The 24,156-nt window shown below is 38.9% G+C and overlaps 1 protein-coding gene across 3 annotated transcripts in view; it reads right to left on the bottom strand.

The window, feature by feature from the left end:
* LOC137194591 (contactin-associated protein-like 4) overlaps nucleotides 1-21,936 on the bottom strand; it is a 134,543-nt gene extending 112,607 nt beyond the window's left edge. For 2 of the 3 annotated variants that reach the window (XR_010930987.1, XM_067606639.1), the window contains exon 1: nucleotides 21,786-21,915. Coding sequence is in view for 2 of the 3 variants with exons in the window: in XM_067606639.1 (XP_067462740.1) it covers nucleotides 21,786-21,870 (85 nt within the window). In the remaining variant the exon portion in view is untranslated. Of the gene's footprint in view, nucleotides 1-21,785 lie in introns of all 3 variants that reach the window. The other variant, XM_067606640.1, reaches the window with a different exon arrangement.
* Nucleotides 21,937-24,156: the final 2,220 nt, after the last annotated feature.

The following is a 24,156-nucleotide window of genomic DNA, read 5'->3' as shown; positions in this document are numbered from 1 at the left end:
ACACTGACACAAACACAGACAGATCCAGAGAATGGTGAAAAGCTGTTCCTTAAACTTTCACTTTTATTGGCCAGACATTAATATTTATACCAGTGTAGTCTTGCAGAAACCCAGTACTCTTGGGGCTCTGCAAAACTGAGAGCTGAACATGAACATGCACACTCCCTTAGAAGCCAGTGGGGGTGAAATTGTAGAGGCAGTTGAGAATGTCACGGCAGGGGAACAGACAGGGGAAACTATTAGCTAGACACACTTTCTTATCGTCCTTCCTTTCTCCTCTTCCTGATTCCTCCCTTCACCCTAATCCTCCTTACTCTTCCTCCTCCTGCTCCTCTTCCTCCTGTCTTTTCTACACTCTTATCTTCAGACTTCTTGCGTTTTCCCCTGCCTTCTTTCCTTACTCGCTCATTTCTGCCCCATCTACTTTCTAACTTTCCGTCATACCTGCTGTCCCTCCTGTCATCCTCCTCCTCCTCCTCCTCCTCCTTTGCCTCCTGCTTTGTCTCATGAAGTCAAATCTCAAAGATGTGAGGCGGTGCATCCAAAAAGCGGATGGTAGCCCACACACACATTCAGCAAAGTCAGTGAGGGATAAAATGGGAAAGGCAGTAGAAAATGTCACTGCAGTTGTGAGACACACAGAGGGAATACTGCTACCAGCTACCAGAGAACCTGCAGACTCTGACCCCTGAAGTTTATCCTGTCACACTTTACATTGCTCTTCTTCTTCCTATTGTCCACCCTTATTCCTCCCCCTAGTTCCTCCTCTGTTTCACCTCAAAGTGCTTACCACTGATTTAGCTCTGTCTTCTTGTTGTTGAAATTCAGCCTTACCCTTCAGTCTTTAATGGCCACTGACTCAGCTCTGTCTCCTCCTCTCTAATACAAACTGACCGGCTGTGCTTCTTCTCATCAGCAGTTGCTGCAGAATATCAGAGCAGCAGTTTGTGGAGCTGAGGTTACATGGGTTCATAAAAAAATACACAGCAGAGAGAACATTAAACTATGAGCAGCATCTATCTCAGTGTGTTGAGAGGACACCTTGGAGTGATGTAGATGCACTGGAATTAACACGAGCAGCATGGAGCAAAGTGGAAAGCACCAGTCAAGCAAATGTATTACAATGTTAAGTTTAATATAGCGTATTAGGCACTCCTCTGACAGGGTAAGCTTTATCCAAGAACCTTACCTAATCAGCAATTCAGCATTCAACCCCTCCTACAAAATCTGGAATCACGCAACAACTTTGCTTCAATCTTCTTTGTTGATTTCAGCTCCACCTTCAACACAATTCAAAGCCATCAGATGATCAAGAAACTCTCAACACCATCTCAACATCCCTTCACTTCTCATCTACTAAGTTCAAAACCTTCTCAGCAACAGACCGCAGACTGTAAGAATGGGCACAGTAACATCGTCAACTATCATCAACAAAACCGGAGCCCCTCAGGGCTGTGTCCTCAGTCCCTTCCCTCTACATAGGCACCGATTTTGTGGGTGCCCGGGAGCTTGAGCACCCACAGGGAAATCTAGCAATGTCAGGAGATAAGGCAAAGTAGAGTTTTAACCGTGAGCGAAAGCTGTGTTCATTCTGATATTAAACTTTTTTGAGGTCCTGACAGCCTCCTTTAGGTTTTGACCACACAAGTCTTTCTTACAGTAAATTTATATAAAAGTGAAGCAATTTGCATCGCCTTGTGAAAAACATTCAAACCAGGTTGTTGCAGTCAGTATAACACATCCAGTCCATTAACAACTAGACCTTTTTACAAGGTACAAGGTAAAGTTCACCTGTGGCACCAAAAACCTCCAAGACCACGACTGAGCACCTGCCTCCACAGATGGCTGAGGATCCGTCTTCATGCCAGTCACTCGTGATATTGTTTTAATTAATTTTAATTATTGCAAGCAGCCTCAGGGTTAACTAATTATTTCCTTTGTTATGTACATTGTCCCACACACTTTTTTCCAGGCTTATGTTGATCTGCTGTGCCAGGAATTTTTGATTCAGGCAGATCTCCAGCAAGAACTAAATAACTACATAATAAATTAAATAAATTACATAAATAATTAAATAGATTCAAGAGCAGTTTTTTATACAGTTTGTGCTGTTTGTTCATTCTAATTAGGCAAATTAAGTGCCCAATCATTTTCATATCTTTTTTTTGTTGTTTTGTTTTGTGAGGTAGGGCTGGGGTGGGTGGGTGTTAAGGTATAACAAGTGCCTTTGACCCTCTACACAAATCAAAAATGACTATATCATCCCTTCAACTTTACCACATACCTCAAATACTTTGATAACATTGCCATACTGGGACTACTCAATGACAACAGCTCTGTTACAGCCTATCCTCCATTTCTCTCTTCACACAATGGTGCACTGACAGCTACCTCCAACTGAACACGGACCAAACAAAAGAACTGGTCATTAGCACATCAAACATACCCCCCCACTGGGCTTAACTCCATCTCAATTCACGGCAAGACGGTTGAACAGGTCAGTAACTTCAAACATCTTGGACTCATTATAGTCAATAAATTCACTTTTGATCAACACATCACTGATATCCATAAACAATCCCAATAAAGACTCCATACACAAACTCAGCCCACTGTGTGTTGCCCCCCCACCTCCTGTTGTTGCTTTACCACAGCGAAATTCAACCTATCCTGTTGTTCTGTTTCTTTACCTTGTTAACTATCTCCGCCAAAACAAACTCATAACAGAGTGATCATGTCTTGTACTCATAATAGCACATGACAGTGATCACCCCCTCGATCCATATTTCACACTGCTGCCATTTGATCGTAGGTACAGAACTTTACAATAGAGAAGAGCTCGCTTTGGCAGAAGTTTTGTCCTTTTTTATAATCAAAGTATTCACATGTAATGAGTTTATGTATTGTGCATATCGGCAGGGTGTGATTTGCCAGGGGGGATTGGTGGAGATTTCACCCCCTCTGGTCTATATCCCTGCCTCTGTTGAGTTATTTTAATCCCTGGTGGGGACAAAAATTTATCCCCCTCATAATAAAAAATAGGCTATTTGAAAAAAAATCTCAGTAAAGCACTGCAACGTGAGAACAGTCTATAGTGCTAACAATAAAATCAGAGATGGACTTTCACTGTCAGCGCTCGTGTGACAATAGAGATGACACAGCGTCTAAGCTACGTGATGATACTGTCAATGGACCACGGGTTGCCTCCTTCCCTGCTCGGAGATTTACAGAGACGTGGGTAAAAGAGGGGCGACATGCCACAGATGACCCCTCCACAGGAAAGCGTAAAAAGAAGACAGAAATCTGTCATCAAAACAGACTGTTTTCTTAGTCTGACAAGCAGGCATATACTGTAGCATATTTATTTTTATGATGACAGCACCTTGTGCTATTGCATGTTGTGATTATTTTCTATTCAACATTGAAGTTTGCTGCACGCTGCATTAAACATGACATTAATTGTACTGGCACATCTGGTCAAGTGGCGCTATCCATAGTACTGAAAGTAGCATTTTAATTCTGGCATGTTAAATTAGCATTTAACCTTTTGTTTTGTTGTATATAATCACATCTCCTATGTGTCTGTATGAGAGAAAGAAAGAACTTGACATCACTTCGTTGAGGGTGAAAACATCACGCTACTCGATGAATTCCTTTTTTTTTTATGGACTAAAATATATCTGCCGTAATTGTTTTATCTAAGTTCTTAATTATTTTATAAATGTTACTTTTGATTGATTTTCACGAATCCCCTTATTTCACAAGTCATACCCTGTATATCGGTATGTTTCTGTATAGGCTGTGAAAACAGATCTCCTGCGGGGCGATAATGACTATATCTATCATGATATAGAAAAGTTAAGTCACTTTCTCACTGGACGTCATGTATTGACTAATGGAAACAATGGAGCAGGCATCAGATCTCAGAGTACGCTTTATGTTGCAAAAAGAGAGGATGAAAAGCTGCCAGTACCAGGACTTTCAGTGACAGAGATGACTCACATAAGGGTAGCACATGGTAGACTCTTTCATGAGTGCATGGATGAGGTCAAATGCTTTTGACAAAAGCAATTTTCATCTGTCAAACCATCTAGGAAACATTGGTGTTTAACCGGCTGAGAATGAGGGACAAAGGTCTTGATATGGAGTCTCTGGTAGCCTCTCATTTCCATCAAAACCCCGAGTGCATCAAAACCCTGATGTCGTCTGTTCCAACCTTTCCCTCCAGGGTCAGCCATATTTAGCCTTGTCTAGCTGAAGGGACCTACCAGTCTGTCACAAGTTGAAGAACTCCTCTTCACAATGGAGGGTCTGACCATCACTATTTGTAAAGTGTGAGCCTGGTGCCAGACCTCTGCGTCACTGCCCACATCTCAGATTTGTTCAGCAATTCAAAAAGGTCTGGTATTGAGCCCACTGATGACTGTTTCCTCCACTTGGAGAAACTACTGACCAATCAAAGCTCAGCAGGTAGGATTGAGATTAATCTTCCTACATAGCGAGCAACCTACCGAGTGTACAAGTTGTTGTAAGTCGGTTTAAAGAAAAGGAAATTCTTAAGTCGACATATTTCTTTAATCAATGTGAAAGAACATTAAGTTAACTGCAGCAAAAGTTGCTGCAGGTTCTGTGTCAACTGAATTGATTAGAGAAAAACAAAAGAAAAACAAAATGCACACAAAAAAATCAACTATCAACACACAATGTTGTCAAGGCTGAATGAATGAAGTGAAGCAAAATGAAGCAATTTACGCTGGTCTAGGGCCACAATCAGGTCAAAATCTCTCCTTGACCAACACCTATAATTCACAACATTTTTCACAAACATGAATGCCTCAATTTCTATGAAATTTGCTGAGTATATTCAAGGTCTCCAGAAGATTAATGATGATTTTTCATGATTCCCTGAGGTTCCTTCTTGTGCCACCATTAGACCAAAATATCTAGTTTTACACAGGAAACGGTAATGTAAAATGGACACTTGCCATGAAAATTACAAAGCACGTTCATACACCCCAAAGATTTCTTTCATGAGGTGTAATTATAACTTTGTACACAGATATACAGTAAACTAATGACCAGATTTTCATTAAAAATCTGCTGGGGATGTTCATGGTCACATGGATTCACGGATGAATCCTAATGCGGCTGGTGACCCTGCAGAGATTTTCTCTAGTGCCACAATCAGGCCAAAGTTTCAGCTTTTAATACAAGTTATGCATTTGACATGAGTTTGACATGAACTTTAAAGTTTTAGTTTTTTATATTAATGTAGTGCTTGTATTGTTTTGGTTATTTTTACCATGTTTCACTTCTTGAAATATGTTGTGTTTCCACTGGCTGCAGCAAAGACTTTCCTCTGTGTGGACAATGAACTGAGAGAGCATGGTGACCTTGGTAACTAATGCAGTTACAGTTGGTAAGTTTAACGTCCCCCAGTATAATATCCAATTATGACAGTCATAACTAATGTATCCACTAACCCTAACCCTGCAAATAGAGTTATAAGTGTAAAATCCATTTATTGTTTCAGCATGCTGTCTCATGTGACAGAGTATCATGACCTCGGCAGATGAAAGCCAATATTTAAAGTGACAACATGTCGTCTTTGATGACGACAGCTCCATATGATAAATGGCTTCATTTTTTTGGGAGACAGACTTCTTCTGGCGACGGCCTTGAACAAATACAGCAGTCCAGCAGGTCCTAATATCAAACAGATGGACTGCAGTCCTTTAACCTTGACTTCATCAGATCCCATTCATGGCTCCACTTTGACTGCACATATTTCCATAAATGACACTAAAGAAGAAATATGAAGGGGATTTATCCTCAGCTACTTTACTTTTTCCTCATCCTGACTGTTGCTGATGCTGCCCTCACATGAATCATGAAGGACCAGGAGGTTTGTAGAGAATTTCACCACATATTCCCACCAAATACCACTGGCTTTGTTCTTCTCAGTGCAATCCTCAGCATTTTCTTTACCAGATTAATCCTGGAAGAGATGGGGGATACTTCATGAACTCAGAGATTTAATCAAGCCCTCCTAATATTCCCCTGGAGCCTCCACAGCTTAAATAACCAACTCTTTTAGAAGGCACCAAATAGCCATCATTGGGTGAGTAATAACACCCCTGTATTTGCCATTCAGCCTCCAGCATCTCAATAATTTACTGTAACTCATATTAAATCCCTCCACAGCCTGCAGCAGCTGAATAATCAAACCGTTCATTCAGCACTGAGCATGTGAATAACTGAACCATGCAGATCTTATGGCCAAATTAGCTGAGACGCTGGTCAGTTCAAGGCAAAGAAAACTCCATCAAGTCTGTCCTCATAAAGTTTAATAAGAGGACAACTGGGCAGAACTTGTCTATATATAAATGAATGTCACATCCTCTTCCTCAATAGTTTCTGTCTCCCGACTGTGACACACAAAAAGTTTTTTACATTTGACTTTCAGGTAGGACAGTACGCCTCCATTTCTCTCTGCAGGCAGATAGTACACTAAAAAGTTTTAATTTTATTAGCTTCAAGTTTAAAACTTGAGGTTCAACCGGTGACTCCGAGGACCCAGAGAGTCACCGTCATTTAAACACTCAGTGATGAGGGCGAGAATGCAAATCAGCATAGACACGCACACACACACATGCAGTAGGAGTATAGTGCTATTATCTGTCATTAGGCTAGGATTAAAGTCATTTAGTGTTCTTCAGATTATCTGTCATTAGGCTATGATTATAGAACACACTCCACTGGCTCTAAATCAGCTCAGAGGGGAGATAAAAACTTCAAGGAAGATGATGAGACTGAGAGAAAGAGAGAGAGAGAGAGAGAGAGAGAGAGAGAGAGAGAGAGAGACTTACAAAAATAAAATTATAATTGGAAAAATTGGCCCAGTAGTTCATCACTCTGTCACCACTCCTTAATCAAGGCAGTCAATTAAGAACACCCAATGTTGTCCACATGGTGATGAACTTTATAGACTATGGCATTCTGGTGATTGCTGGTGTAATCAAAGATATTGAAGGTTAATACTATCAGGGAAAAACCTAAAAATAGAAATTGGGCAGGACATTGTTTCAGACAGAATTAGTTGCATATCATATTATAAGGAGTATTCAATATTATTTCTATTAATGGCAGGATGCTATTGTCACGCCATGAATGGGAAGAACAGGGTGTATGTCCAACAGCAACATGGTTGCCCTACAACTACAAAGTAAATGTAGCCTACATTGCTTATTTTTATTGTGGTTAATATTTTAATGGTTGATTAATAAGTTCAAGCAGACATAAACAACCATTTTTATGTATTAAACTACCCACAGTAGTGGCTTTGAAGCACTTTTGGTATCTGTTATGTGGACACATCTGTAGTTTATTTCTCCAAACTGTCAGCTACATGTTTTAGCTATCAGAAATAATCCATATTTCCTAATTAAAAGGAGGAGGCTAACGTAGACAAATAGGTTTTCCCACATGCCTGCTCTTATTTTTAGATGTAACACGAAACAGCAGATGTCATATTTTGTCATACAGTACATATGTGCCAGATTTCATATTGTTCATACCAATTTTTAGATATAGTAACATTAAAAGTAAGAGAAGACCCAATCATGTGCTTTGTTGTAAGTAAGAGACAGAAGACTCATGTTGGGACAGATGTTAGCTTAAATCTGAAAGTCACTTATTACCAACCAACACAAACTTAACAAGGTGAAGTGAACAGTGAATTTCAGACAGATAAAGACAAATAAAGGCAACAGTCAGCACTCTTGCTTTCCCATGTAGGTTTGTCCTTAAGGAAGTAACTCTACAATTAAACATTTAAAGAAGCTGCTAGCTCCCATAAGCAGCTACATTACACTAATCTTTTTTGGCAACCATGGAAATTATGTGTTGGCCACACACAAACTCAAGATAGGTTCAATAAAGACTTACTTAGAAAAGTCTTGTTCTTGTTGCTAGTACACTATTTTCTTTCACAGTAGCTCGAGCATCAAATTATGCTTATAGATACCAGAAAGAAGTTGTTTATGAAGCAGTATTTCTGTAACCTACTAGGATGTGTGTATATGACATGTGCAGCAATCATAACTAGATACCACAGCTAAAGCAGTGTACATGAATAAATATATCTATAGGATTCCTTTTTTTATTTATATTTTTTTTAACAATTCGACCAAGAAATTTTCTGCGCAGGACATTTTGCAGTTAATATATATATATATATATATCTCTGCATAGTCCATTTATCAGGCTTTGTCAGGCTTTAGTTGCAACTGATACTTCCATATATTGTCGTTGAGTCCAAATTTCTGTGAATCACTGCTGTTTAGGTGAAAGTTCATATTTTACTGTTTGGTTTTGATCACCTGATTTTAGCATTTGAGCAGATATGGTGAATTGTTTCTATTAAACAGATGAAAAGCAGCTCCACTAACTGATTTAGACCTGCTGCTCAGAAGCTGAATTATTGTTGGTGAAGAAACACAAATATCCAACCTCTCAGGACATATTTTGGCGCCTTCAATTCAGTCTGATAAACAGCTTTACCCAGACCTTGCCCCTGGCTCTGGGAGAGCACTGAAACAAATCAAATGTGGATTGAAGTTGGCTTGGATGATTATTAAGTGAATGATGTACTATAGGTGGGCTCTCTGAGGAATAAATGGCTGAAGGACAACTTATTGGTTTCAGGGAGCTGCAGTTTACTTCTTTGTTTTGGGTTATGGCTTTTAAATGGCAGATACTCCTCCGGGCCCGAAAGCTTTTCCATCGAGGAGATAAGGTCTTTGGTTTTAATATGGTTCTCCGTAGCTTCTGATGACAATACTTGTCTTTCCAGCAAGCTGTTGTCACCCCTTTTCATTTACATGCTCTCAATCCAAATGTTTGACCTTTTTCTAAAAGTATTAACGTTATCTATCATATAAAGAGTCTATAGAGAGTCTATTTATTTATTTATATTTATATTATGTTAATCCTCTCTGCATTTATCCTCTGTTCCTCTAAATTTCAAATTTCAAGGTATCTCAACTATCAGGCAAGCATGCACAATCTTACATTTTAAACACACTAATGACATCTAATACAAAAGATAGGCATCGCCTTGCCTTCAGTGTGAGGTATTTATATCACAGTTGTTTGTTTATTTTTTTTTCTTTCCAGCTGCAATGACCCATTTCCCGCCAAAAGGAACATTAAAGTTTAATATCTCCTTATTTCAGCCCTGCTTTCTTTCTCACTATTCGTCTCTTTATCAATCCGTCCCGAATCCTCCCCTGTCAATATAGACTGATGTTTCTGTGTACATCCATCCCTAGTGCACCTGAAGCCCTCATTATTTAATTCTCAAATACATTTTGATAGCATCACATAATAGCTGCAGAAAAATTAGGCCATCACTGTGAAAATCAGTGAAGTGAATTAATTGTTTCCTGTGCATTTTATTCAGTTTTCCCTGGGTACAATTTGGTGCAAAACATGCAGGGCTGAAGACGAAAACTCGCCCTCTACTTTTTCAAAGCTGCACTAATCAGTATTTGCATGTTCGCATTAGGTCTACTGACGTAATGTAAGAGGAGTTGCATGTAGTCGTTTATTTCGTGACTCTGCAGTTTCTCTTAGCTTTACAGATCTTTTTGGCATCGTGTTTTGGTTCACTCTCACTGCTCTCATCAGCGTCATTTTCAGAAAAGAAACCCCCTGCAGGCTACCTGCTCAGCACCAAAAAGCAGATATGCAAAGTTAGAAACTAGAGAAAAGGCGGAGAATGTAGCAGCTGGAAAAGGAGAGTGAACATTGGACTTCATTCAGCACATGTTGATGCTAATTTTGAATGCCAATGCTGCTCTGTGTTTCCTGAATGTGTAAATATGTAACAGTTTACAAACATGTTTGCCATATAAATTTCACAAGGTGATAATATGTCAATGTTGTGTTTACAGCTTGTTCAGCTACCTCCAAGTGGCCAAAAAAATCAATTATTGCTGCTTTAAGCAAATTTGCACATATGCTATCGAAAAGGATGGTGCCCATCTACATACACACTAATTTGTTGCTGTAGTTGAAATTTAGCATTGTATTATTTGATCATTTTATACATTATTATATTATATAATAATTAATAATAATTTTATTTGAAATCCAAAGATTTTAATAAATAAAACATATGATAAAATATTAAAAACAGGAGTGTGTGAGCTGGAAGTCGTCTGCATAAAAGTGAAAAATAATTTTAGATTTTCAAATAATGTTCTAAAGAAGAAACATGTATATTGAAAATAATAATGGACCTAAAACTGAGCCTTGTGGAACGCCACAGGTAAGATGAGCAGTGGAGGATGAAGCATTACCAATAGTGACAGAGAATTTTCTATGGCTGAGATAAGATTTGAACCAGCAAAAGGCAAAATCAGAGATGCTGACCCACTTCTTAAGGTGACTGAGCAAGATGCTATGGTCAACCACGTCAAATGCAGCAAGTCATCAGCATCAGATGCAAACAAGAGATTGTTAGTAAACCTCAGAAGGGCAGTTTGTCAGATGTTATTCATGAACAATATTAACTGACATAATACTACTTTTTCCAAGACTTTTTCCAAGAAATAGTAATTTGGAGATTACTCTGTAACTACTGTTAACCCCTGATGTCCAGGGGGTCAAGATTAGGTTTCTTTAAAAGCAATAATATTTCAAACAATGGCATATTTAAAAGAGGAAGACAGTATAATGGCAAATTGTTTTGTGTTTCCATGTTCGGCACCACCAACTATGCAACTCAAGGAGACCAAAGGTTCAAACTCTAAAATTTTATCGAGAAACAAAATGACAAAAGACTGTAACAATGCAAAATATAATGATGGGTAAAGCAGTTTTGTATTTCTAGTTTATTATGTTGCATTATGGTTTATTTCTCTTATCCCTGTATTTCTAGTATCCTAGAATATATTAGGGATTTGTAGAAAATGATTCAGGAATCAAAAACAACATAGATGTTACAGATAATAAGTAGTCTAATAGTAAATAAATGTTCTTTTCTCATTTCAAGTATCCTAAAATAAGGGCTGCATTTAAAAATAAAGTAATAAATAAAGTGGATCGATCATATTGGGCTCTTAGATCAATCCTATTTTCTGTGCCTTCAGTTCAGATTTGAGTGGGTATGTTCGCTCCACAGATTTGTGCTTTGTCTGTAGTAGCGCTTCACAATCGCCACGGTGTCGGAACATATGAGACAAACTGGTTTTGAACTGCCCGTGGAAAGTATTTACTTTGTTTTACACACATATGGTTATTGTGTATTGGGCTCTGAGCGCCTACACTCAACCATGTACCTGAACACCTCCTGTGTAGAAACTCGTTTTGCTGATCTGCTAAACATGCTGCTAACGCTACGCTTTCTGTCTAGACACAGAGTAAGAGTGTCTTGATTAAAAGCTCTGTTTTCGCTGACTACTTTTCTCTTTTTAGAGCACTTTTCTCCGACTTGCATCACACCTCGTCTCTTGTCTCTCCTTGACATGCTGGAGTCAGTCAGCAGAGTCTGAAGTTCCAACCTGCCCCTGCACAGAGTGGTTTATTCAAGGTTCATTAATATTAAACATATCTAAATTGCACCAAATTTGACACTGCACTCCCTCGGGTCCCCAGCCATACATCCACCAAGTGTGGAGTCAGTCAGATGAATGGTTCTCAAGATACACGAAGGACACACATACAGTGAGAAAGACAGACATACAGACAGAGATTCCTTCCTTTATAGTTAGGTTAACAGTTATCATGAGATTTCGGTGAAGTGCCTAACAATGAAACAGCAAGAGCTTCTTCCTAGAGTTGTCATTTTGCACCAGTTGAATTATCTAGGGGGGGTGAAAATAAACTAATCAAAGAATCAGGATGATTTCTGAAGTCAGCTGAGGAAACAGATGCCTAGCAATACAGCAAAGCTAATTAAATCCAGTAATTAATACAAAAATAAATTCAAAGTACTGCAGTATCTAAACTGTGCTCAGAGGAACAGTGAATTAAATCAGAACAAAACCAGTCATGAGACAATAAAACTTTCTCAGGGCACAATTAGAAACACAGCAGACAACCAATAAAGAGTAAAAGAAAGAAGAAACACAACAGTCTGTGCCGGTGTCTCTGTGTGAAGAATAATGAAAGAAAGTTCAAATGGTGTTATTAATGTTATTGAGGGAAGGTCTGCTATTTTTCAGCTTAATTTCAAATTAATTCCATGCACTCACAACAGATATCTTTACAATACAAAGTCTTCAGCCGTCAAGGGCTTTTAAAAAGTTACAGACAGCAGATAAGAGAGGAGGGAGTGTTAGAGCTTAAACCGTTGTGACAAAAAATTAATTTCATCCCATACCCCTCCATCAAGTTGTGGATCAGCCTAGTATCCATAGTAATTATGTCCATATTTGATGATTATGCACCTCACAATTTATATCCAGTTCCATCAATGCCAATGAAGGAAATTAGTGCAAGGCATAAAATGAGACTGTAAAGGTTGGGGTGGTCAATAGGCGTATATAGCACGCCTGCAGTTTTCATCCTGTCACAAATTTGCGTTTAATTTATCACTGGAATAAGAACTCATCACTGTAATTTATACATGTTAACTAGATGAACTTCACTGAAAATACAGAGAAAGGTTCATTTGTACCTTTTCATTTTTAAAGCTGCCATTGGTGAACTTCCTGGTTACCTTTGTGAAATGCTTTCTGCTGTTTCTAACAGCTTCCATCATCTTGATGGATCATCTTCATTGTTCCTACAGTCTGCTCTGAACTAAGAAAAAAATTACAAGATGAATTTAATCTGAAAACTCTGCCCTCATATCAGGCAATTCAAGTATCACATAAAAAAACTATTTTATGAGGAATGTTTTAAATAGTGAAGTTTTATCGCTCTCATATTTCTCAGATCCTGTTTTGTTGTGCCGGATGCTGCCTTTCTGGCCATGTCTCTCTTGTAAAAGAGAAAATGTATCTCAAGAGACTTCCTGGTAAAAAAAAAGAAAAAAAAAAAGCCATTGGACTTAATCTGGAGTTTTGCAGAATTGTCCAAAATCAACGTTCTTGTGGCAATATGATTTCATAGACACATGTAGGTTTTCCAGCTGGAAACGCAGCCTCTGCAACAATGTCTTTTACACTAGTTACAAGATTAGACAGTATGAGGGAGTCAGCTCCTTTCTCTCTGCTGTCCCACTGACTTTCGAGTGAAGAAGCTTTTCCTGTTCGGCTGAAGGTATAGCTGCTGGGAAACCACCTGCATCTCTCAGCTGACTGACAGGGGTCCGAGCCTCAGTTTACAAAACCAAAACAGAAAGGAACAATCCACCATAAAATAATCTGAAACTGTATCTTCAACATATTCCAGATTTTATTCAGTGACAAATTTAGTTTTAAAATGTATAAACTCTCAGCCTACTTCAATTACTGATTTCCCACATTCTGCATTTTGGGAATGTCCTACATTTCCCAGAATGCACTTTTACCACCACCAGTAAACATGTATGCACTTGTTTTTACAACTTATATTGATGCGGGATGCAGGTTTCTTTTTCAGAAGCAATTTAGGGTTCAGTGTCTTGCTTAAGGACAGGAGAAGACGAGGATCGAACCGCCAACCCCTTGACCAACATGAACTGTTGTTATAGTATTTATTTTTGGCCACTTATCTTGTCTTATCTATACAACTGTGCTTACAGAAATAAGGAAAATCAACCAACTAACAACAAAACTGAAGTACTATAATCACAGAACTAATAGTTAATTCAAGCCTTTAAGGAATCTTTCTGTTTTCCTCCATAAAAAAGCAGAATCTCGCCTTTCTTCTTTAACACTGACATCTAAACCAACATGCAAGCCATAAATGCGTTTGTGGCAGCTCAAAGGCACATTTTCATATACATTTTAGTCATTTGGCTGCTGGTCTCTGAGCTACTGAACACTTAGTGACTCTTTCATGTTGCAATATTGGAAGGCGATCAAACACACAGTGACTTTAAGGCCCTGGGGGTGGCTGTTTCACACACTGACTTCTTTGAATCTCATCATCAGTGATTCGCTCATTCGCTGTTCCGGATAATAAGTCATTGGAGCGTAGATATGTATTTCTACTTTGTTGTCATTTTGTACCACCTCCATAATGAACTGTGAACCATCTGCAGGAAAAAAAAAAGGAGATGTGATGCTGCTCGGTCTGAAACCTGCGGCTGGGTCTTCTCTTTGTCTGCAGTCTTAACTTATTATGCTGCTGTTGTTTATGGTCCGTGCATGATGAGTGTGCTGCTGGGTCAGGCCTGGCGAAATAAACAGAGAGATAGACAGAGAGAGAGAGGAGAAGAGAGAGTGGCCAAGGCAATGAAAGAAACTAAACAGGTAAAATGAGATGTTAGATCAATATCAGCCTTAAATTAAAGGTGCAATATATGACATTCAGCCCCACTAGATGTCGCACTACAGCACCAGCATCTCAGATCAAAACAAATGTTCACGTTGTTTACTCAATAAAGTTGGGGAAAAAGAAGAAAGTGGCACCTGAATCGACAGCTCATGAAACACAGATCAAACTCAGATCAAACTAGGCAGTGCTGATCAAATATGGATCAACGGTCTGTGCATTGCCTATTTCTCACCCCAAATGTTTTCAGAAACATATTTTAGTATACTGTTTAGCTGTAATATGAGAAACTTTGTCGAAAACAGACGTGGGAGGACATGGAGGGACTCACACGCACCAAAATGCACACGCGGCCGGACCGGCTATCAAAGCAAAGAACAGAGACGCTCGGATAACAACACACACAGAGGGAGTGTCACTCCATACACTGCTCAGTTACTTCACTATATCTTTACATAGCAAATAATTGTCTGTTGACATCTAGTTGGGCTGAATGTACTATATTGCACCTTTAAATAATCAATAATCCAATACGATGAAGGTTCCTCTCCTCACCACAACTACATGTGAACTTAAAATAGCTTGTTTATTTATTAAAATTGCTCATTTTACATATTTCCTAAACTGATAAACTTTGTGGCTGAAAAGTATTTTTTCATTTAAAGGCAACAGTGTATCACAGACTTTCTTATCATCGAATAGCTGTTATGAGTCAGCCTCTTTTGAAGCGCTGGAGGCAATGAAACAATTGCATTAGTCTGGACTCCAGCTTTGATTTTTGGGTGTTCTGGCCTTGATATTGAACCTCATTACTGCACTTTTTTTGGTACCAACTAAAATTTGTTACAGACCATCGCACAGACTATGAAAAACTCAAAGTAAAACAAGTTGGAAAAAGCAAGTACTGAAAGCTGGCATCAAATGTCTGGTCAGATTTGTAATCTTGTTTACTTCCCTTTGATTAAATAGTTCCTTAAATATAAATTATGCCATTCTTAGATTGTTTTGATTTGGGCAAAATTCTTGTACGACTGCTTACATTTATATTTCAGAACTTTTGAGTCTTTTGTTGAATTACAAGACAGGTTTTGTAGAAAAACATGTTCATTTTACATATTTCAATACCAGTGCTGAAACACATGTAGACAAATAGCGCAGCACTATTTGTTTCTCATGATAGTGTAATAGTCAGTTCATGGTCGATCAAGTGTTGTCCGACCATGTCAGAAATCAAGTTTTCATAATTGTTCTGAACAACCACATTCAAACGCGGAGTGAAAAGCCAGCCATTGATATCCTCCTATTTTAAAACCTTAAAATGGGAGGGTAATGGCACATATTTTCAGACATTCATGGTGTTGCACTCGGATGTTCACATGAAAAGTGACTGAAATGATAGAAATTGCCCTACACAGCACTCTAAGTTTGACATCAGAAAGGTGTGGGTGGAAAAGCTATTCCCCTGCCTGAGAAGCAGTTCTGACAGAGTATACTGGCTCCTTAAACTCTCTTTCAGGGGCTTTAACACCTTGAAAATGATTTTTTTTTGATATACAAGTAGCAAAGATTCAAAGAAAAAATAAATACTGACAGGTTCAAATTACACTGTATAACAAAATATTCCCAAACTCTTCCCACCTTCAACGGAAAACTATGACACTGCACCGCAAGAGACAGAAGAGAGAAGCAAACAGCAGGAGAGAGAATACATAGAGAGAGAAAGATGAAGAAATGTGAACATGAAACAGGGAGGAAAAAAAAAGATATAGGTAAAGACAAGATATTACAAAAAGAGGAGGAATGTAAAGAGGAAGAATCCAGAAGAAAGAGTCAGCTGCACAGCCAGGGTTTCAGCCAGTATACTGCAAGCCCAGCAGCCCACCGGGCCTGAGATGACCCTCCCGCCAGGCCTAAACATCAGGGAATTTTTAAAAAAAAATAATGTATTTTAGGATATTTTCTAAAGTAAATGGTGTTATACAAGTAGCATAGATCCATGTTGAAGTATGAAGTTAGCAGTATAGCTGTGAACAGTGCAGTGTGTGTACAGTTTAGGCTATTTGTCAGTGAATAAATGCTACAACACCTCAATACCTGAGCCATGTTCCAGCGTATTGCTTGCCACCCAGTAGGGACAGAACGGTGAGGAAATGTTCCCAATGATTAATAAGCTTGTGACAACACCAGTGTTACCAGTTATACTGTACATTTTACAAGATAAGATATTCGATTCATGATTTTCAATATCGGTAGAGCGCTTACTCTGATCTTTAATGTTAGATTTTTAGTTTTACTCAAGAAGTAGTGACGGCAGGCTTCAGGCTGCCGCCAGCAAGTCCTCCTTCGTGTGCAGCCGGTCTGTGGTACACACAGATGCGGGGATGAGCCTGAGGACAACCGCTACTTAGAACCAGAACCCGGAGCAACCCCTCTGCCATCCAGAGAGAGGCACACCGAGAGCAGGCTGAGCAGGCTGAGCAGGCAGAGAGTGGGAGAGTTTCTGCCGAAAACAAGCACCGAGACCCGAGGAGACATGACAGCTGCTGCTTGCTAACAGAGCGGAAGGTAGCGACAACTTTAACCCAGAATCAGTTAAGGTAGACGAGCTATTCTTATTTTAGTGACAATCTCAGCTGCTCCTCCAAGTTGCCATAGCACCAATTTTATCACAGATCAAGGTATCAGTGTATAAAGTATGTTTTCCGATATGCGCCAATATGAAAACCTTTTTTACAGAACATATAATGCAGAAAAATATGTTTGGGGTGATTTAGAAATGGTGTCATCACATAGTTTGTCCAGCAGAGCGTTCTCTGAATCCATTGTTTACAATACTATCAGCACTGTCTGCAGCACATGTGGCAGAGGACGCATTACAGCTGAGCAGACGGCGGTGTGGACTCGGAGTCAAGCGGTGTCTTCACAGTAAATAAGTTGCTAACTAGTTTGTGAAACACATACTGGAAGGTTAATAAACAATTACCCCATCATTTTCCCTTTTAAATATTACTCTAATATAATGTTAACCCTGTCCCTGACAACTGCCATGTCCCTCATGCTTATCAGTTATAGTTACTCAGTACAGTCAGTAAAGGACCTTTCAGCGGATTGAAAGGTTACCATCAGAGCATCTTTCTGCAGCTCAGCAGACGATGGTGCTGTGGTGGATTAAGTCTGTTGAGTGTTGATTTCACATTATGTTGTTACCTAGTTGGTGAGATGCAATGCAGGAAAGTAAATAAACAACGTCCCCATCTTTTACTCTTCATAACATCGAGCTCAACATGCTCGTTTGCTACATTAGCTAGCTAGCTAACTACATAGCTACTTTCATACCTTGTCAGCTGAGTGGAAGCTGAGCATCTTAGCCAATTCTGCCTATAACGCTATGTTATAACATTAGTAGGAGTGTCACGTTACATGTAATCACACCAAACTGATTTGTTCAGGACTCGCAGTTTGGTACGCCCTCCATATATTTAAAGTTTCCCTTGAACATGTATAGCAAAGCAGCAAACCATGAGTTACTGTTTGTGACTGTTAATGTTGTGCATTAACAGTGAAATATTGCTAAAGATGACATGTTGTGATAAGCAAGACAAAAGCGTTTATGATTGAAGTTCAATCCATTGAAATAGTTTGAATCAGAACAAAGCTGTAGCATGAATCTCATAGCTAGCTTGATAGAGTAGAGAATAATGAGAATGGTTTAGTAAAAAGCAGTGGTGGAATGTAATTAGGTACATTTACTCAGGTACTGTACTTTTGCACAATTTAGAGGTACTTGTACTTTACTTCAGTATTTCCATGTGATGCTACTTTATACCGCATTTATTTCACAGTTATAGCTACTAGTTACTTTTGAGATCAATATTTTATATGTAAAATATGATCAGTTTGTTATATAATGCATTGTTACATATGTAGATCAGACTATTCAACAGTTTAATGTGGTGAAATTAGCTTTACCATGACAATGTTAAAATGCTGCTCACATGTAAATGTCAATGAAGCAATTTTCCAATAACTTATATATGATAAATAAAACAGTCTAAATTGGGCCATTTTGCATAATGAGTACTTTTAATTTTGATACTTTAGTACATTTTACTCACAGTACTTACTTATGTACTTTTACTTAAGTAAGATTTTGAATGCAGGACTTGTTACTGAACATTTTTCATTGTGGTAATGCTACTTTTACTTAAGTAATCTGGGTACTGATTCCACCACAGGTAGAGACTAAAGGACATCAGATGTTTTGCCAGTAACTTCACTCATTATGTTAAAGGTCCAGTGTTTAAGATTTAGTGGCATCTAGTGGTGATGTTGCAGACTGCAACCAACTGAATACCCCATCCCTCCCCTTCCAAGCGCGTGAGAGGACCTATGGTGGCCGTGAAACTTGTAAAAAATGCGAAAGACCCTCTCTAGAGCCGGTGTTTGGTTTGTCCATTCTGGGTTACTGTAGAAACATGGCGGTGCAACATGGCGGGCTCCATGGAGGACCCGTTCTCTATGTAGATATAAAGGGCTCATTCGAAGGTATATTGATATTGATATCTGTTTTTTTTACTCCCTAATATCGGTATCGGCCCCAAACATCCATTATCGGTCGAGCTCTAATTCAGATACAGCAGGGGAGGGAGGGATGAAGACAGAGAATGAGTTGAGAGGAAGAAAGATGGAGAGAAAGAGCAACAAGCAGAAAGACAAGTCGAGCAGCAAAGAGAGTCTGCAGCAGATCTGAGCCAGAGACAGCAGACGGGAGGAAAGGCTTCAATAGAGAAAAAGAAAGATTAAGATATTTTAGAGAAACTATGAATCTTTCGTTGAAGAATAACAGAGATGAAGAGGAACTATACAGACATCTGCTCTAACTGCATACAGCACATCTTAATATACAATCGTCTCTCTGCCTCCTTCATTCGGCTTTCATTACTTCATCTGTCCACCTAGTGATGAGGCAATCCTCTCTCTCATTGTCTCGCTGTCTTCCAGCCGACTGATGTTACAATAAACTGCAGCAGATGCAGTGGACTCCAAATCCCACAGAAAGTAGAAGAGATGGCACTTTTTGTATGATACACTCACTTTAGCTGCTTAATAAAGTGAAATGACATTAGAGTTACAATAATTAGTCGATTAACGGTAAATTAATAAGCAACTACTACTCATCTCAGTTATTTATTGAGCAAAACACCAAACATTTGTTGTTTTTTCAGCTTCTCAATTATAAGGATTTGATGCTTTTCTGTGTCATATGTGACAGTAAACTTAATAATTGTTGATTTTGGACTGTTTGTGCATAAACAAGAAATTTGAATAATCACCTTGGGCTGTGAGAAATTAAAGACAAGCAGTTTTCACAATTTTCGGATATCATATAGACACAGCAATTAATTGTTTAATTGAGAAAATAATTTGATTCATTGATAACGATCAGCTTGTTCCAGCCCTTTATTGAAGCCATATAATGTTTGAAATTAAGTAAAATTAACTATTGAAATAAGACTTTGTGTATTTTTATGGCTGTGCCAGTCAACAAATGGAAATAGATATGTTGTGCATCATTTCACACACTTTTCCATAATTTAAATAATTTAAATTGACATATTTAGTGTCAAATAAATAAATAAACTTTGGGATATCCTCTACACTTTGAGATGTAATGTTCTGTGGGTCTGTGGGTTTTTGAACCAAGGCTGCAACAATATGACAATTAATCGATTATTTGATCAATAGTCACTGATTAAGTCATTTTTTAAGCCAAAACTCCAAACATTTCCTGGTTCCAGCTTCTTATTTTTGAGCATTTGCTGCTTTCCTCTGTTTTATGTAATAATAAACTGGATATTATTGTGTTTTTTGACTGTTGGTTGGACAAAACAAGACATATGAAGACATCAACTTTGGGTTTTAGGACACTGCAATGTACATTTTAAACGATTAACCAATTAATTAATTAGCCCTAGTTTGGCCAAATTGGCTGCTCAATATGAGTTTGTATTGACTGTGGGAATTGAATTAAGAGGTTTATATGTGGATGTAAGGAGATGTAAGAACAAGAATGGGAAAGGTGGGGGCTACAGAGAGGTAAAGAAGCCAGTTAGAGAGATGAAAGTGCAGATTGAGAGAAAGAGGAAGATGGAAATAGTATTGTGTAGGCACAAGTCACATCATCACTGACTGAGAAACGACAGGAAATACAAGAAAAAACAAAAAAGGATTCAGTGAAAAAGAGAAAATTAGGCCAAGGAGCAGGTGCACAAGAGGCTCAAACATGGGAGGGATGGAGGAATTTTTCGGCCATGTGCCTCCCCAGCTGGATTCCCCCTCTCTTTTCTTTCTCATTCTCCTCCTCTCTCAGCCTTCCTGAGAGGGGCGGAGAGCTTCACACTCACACACTGACACACAGCTTCAGACCTGGAAACTGTCCAATGTTGACGTGCGACTCAACTCAACAGTACTTGGATAAAGACGGTTCCTTCATCTCTACATCACAGAGGTAACACAATCAACCCAGCAACCTTTCAGCCCTGAAACCAACCTGCATTTTCTCTTACACACATATTTGCACTCCTGCTACTCTCTGGGGTGTGTGAACACAATGACAAACACACTGTGGCTCAGTCCCAGGATACCCATCATGCTGTTCTGAGCACCAAATTAACCAGAAATCAATGAGATAACCTTGTTTTACCGCGCACGGTGGATGAACTGGAATCTAACACGTTTATGTGATAACATGCACCAAAGCAGATGAGAAGATGAAACACAAAGCTGAGACAATTTACAGCCAAACATTCAGCTCTGGGATTTGGAAACCTGCTCTGCGCAGCAGGATCCAAAAACGCAAAGCTTTCCAGGAGGATATTATGATGATAATGAGCCTGATAATCAATAAATTGAGGATTCAAATCTGAAATAAAGAAAGGACGTTGTATAAAAGTTAACTTCTACAAAATACAGACATATCTCTTTAAGCGTTAATGAAGAATAACCGCGTTGTTCACAGTTCAAAATGTCTTGTGAATAAAAGAATAAAGTCACCAGAATTCACATCAAACTGCTTCAACTCTCCTGATTTCTCCTTTACAACTAAACGCTGATGCGTAACAGAGACGCGCAAAACCCCACAATATTCAAAAATAGAAAGCTGTGCACTTTCTCCTAAATGGATGAAGCAAACAACAAGATATCTTTACATACAGTAACAGAAGCCTCGTATTTTTTTCACGCAGGATGACAGAAGTATGAAACCCCCAGTTTAAAGCCGCCTCTCCGGGTCTGCATTGTCCGGACTCGCGTCTCCATCAGGAAAAGTAATTAAAAAAAGCGCACAGCCTGCTCACCTTCTCCGGTTGTCCCGTACGAGCTGCAGAGAAGCAGGACGACCTGAGCGATAATTCCAGCGACTCTTTTAGTCCAAAGATCCATGATGAAGCGGAGGAAGGCTGCAGAGAAGCCCGGCGGCGGCGGCGGCGGTTGCTGGAGGAGAGAGTCTCCTCTCCAGCTCCGAGAGAGATCTCCCCAAACCCGAGTGAAGAGAGAGAGAGAGAGAGAGAGAGAGAGAGAGAGAGAGAGAGAGAGAGAGAGAGAGAGAGAGAGAGAGAGAGAGAGAGAGAGGTTGTTTTACTATGCTGTCACAGTGCGCCTCCTCCTCTTCAGAAAGATCATCCCTCGGTCGTTAATAAAAGCTGTTTCAAAGCCCCTGCTGGCTTTGCCGAACTGGTCCTTCAGTATCCCGTCTTATACTGCGGGTGCTGCTTGATAAATAAAGACTTACTGATCACCGTTTAGCAAACAAATAAGGTAATAAATCCCAGCAGACAGGCAGCCGGTCACAGTCACATTGCGCAGAGGAATTTAGCACATGCACACACATAAATCCATGCATACACACATTTTATAAAATATTAAAGGCGCCCTTACACTCAAAAATGCGTTTTTCTTCTTATTATTTCATTTGGATGTTTGACCTTAACTGTACTAAATGATGTATGTGCAGAGTTTGACACCAGAAGGCTGCTTTCACATTCATCTGCTGAAGGTGGAAAGTTTCTCTGTGCTCACCTTGAGTCTCAATAATGATTTGTGACATCACGAAAAGTATGGAAGCCAATCGTAGTCCAGTATACAACATACACATGTGAGATGTGGGAACTTGAAGCCTCCAATGCACATGAGGTTTTTCATTAGTTAAACTTTACATATTCATAAATTCTGAATTTTTCAGTGAGGGAGAAGGAGTACAGGTAGATGTAATTTCAAGACATTTAAACTTTTCTTTTCTTTTTTCTTTTTGTTTGTTTGTTTTTGTGGAAAACAGATGATTACTCCAAGCAGAGTATTTTTATATTTCTTAAAACATGTCTGTAGGGGATTTTTAATAAAACTCTACCATTACCTTATATTTCATTTTCTCTCATTTTCTCCAGCTTGTCAAACCTAAATATAAAGTATAAACACTACTAGAGACAGCTTTTGCTGTGTAGAACCTTCAGTTGTAGACTATAAACTCCACATTTGGTTGCTTAAATTTCTAAATTACTAGAAATAAAATAGAGAATGTGACCTGGTGGCTTTTCCTCTATTCTACAAGGCTTTTACATGACATTGTCCTTTGGCCTGCATGAAGGTCCTCAGGTCTAGCTCTCAAAATAGACCGGCGTAGTATTGATGGTCTGTACAGTGAGCCACAATAGATAATTACTGCATGTACTAATGCTGATAATGCACTTTAGTACAAGAAATGAAGTCAAAACGTGAATGTACAATAATTGATGAGGCATTTAACAGATGTCAAATTACACTATTCACGTTTGAAAACATCAATCACTACTAAAATTGGGTCCTTATGGTGTATGTTTTTTGTATATTTTTCTGAGCTGTCCACTAATGTTGCAGTATCATCCATTTTTTTCCCCTTTTAGGTCTTCCTTCTTCAAACCTGTTACTGATATTGTGTACAGTCTGAAAATGTCACAGATGAAGGGGATCAGGAACAAAAATGAGCATTGAGCATGACAATATGTGGTTCTGTCAACTTATTTGAATGTCTGACATAAAGCTTGACGTAAAGCTTCAGACACGTTGATGCTGGAAGTTTGTCTCAGGCCCACCTGCCTGATCACCTTTGTACGTCATACAGGTCTTTAAAGACATGCTATGACTGGTTGGGATTCAACGTATAGCCTAATAGTGTGTTTAGACAGATTGTGAACCAAGTATAGATATGGTGAGATTGGATACAAAGTCAATGGAAAGATGCGAGTGGGTGCAATTAGATGCATATTTGCCTTGGGCGGCACAAACTGAGACAAAGACGAAAAAAACTTGCACTTTATATTCCATAACTCTCTGACCTCATAAACACACACAGACAAGAGGAAAAATGAGATAAACTGGGGGAAAATAACTGAAACTGCTGGAGTTCCTGGAGAGTCAAACACCCTCCACATATGCAGTTGGTTTGTATGTTTCTAGCTAGATTACAGCTAATGTCTGTGCACTGTAACTAGTTGGTCCATTGGCTGTTTGGAACAAAATAAACACAGACTAGCTGGGCAGATGGTACAGCAACCAAATTTGCAAAAGTAATACAAATTCACCTTCATATGTCTCTTAGCCAAGTGTCACGAACTGGCTCAGAGTCAGCAACAAAAGAAGGGAATCATACATGAATAAAGCTTCTGAAAAAATTACATTTATTGTCAACTAAAA

Source organism: Thunnus thynnus, chromosome 12 (genome assembly GCF_963924715.1).
Source record: "Thunnus thynnus chromosome 12, fThuThy2.1, whole genome shotgun sequence".
In the NCBI taxonomy this organism is placed as follows: domain Eukaryota; kingdom Metazoa; phylum Chordata; class Actinopteri; order Scombriformes; family Scombridae; genus Thunnus; species Thunnus thynnus.
This window is presented reverse-complemented; position numbering and strand designations above follow the sequence as displayed.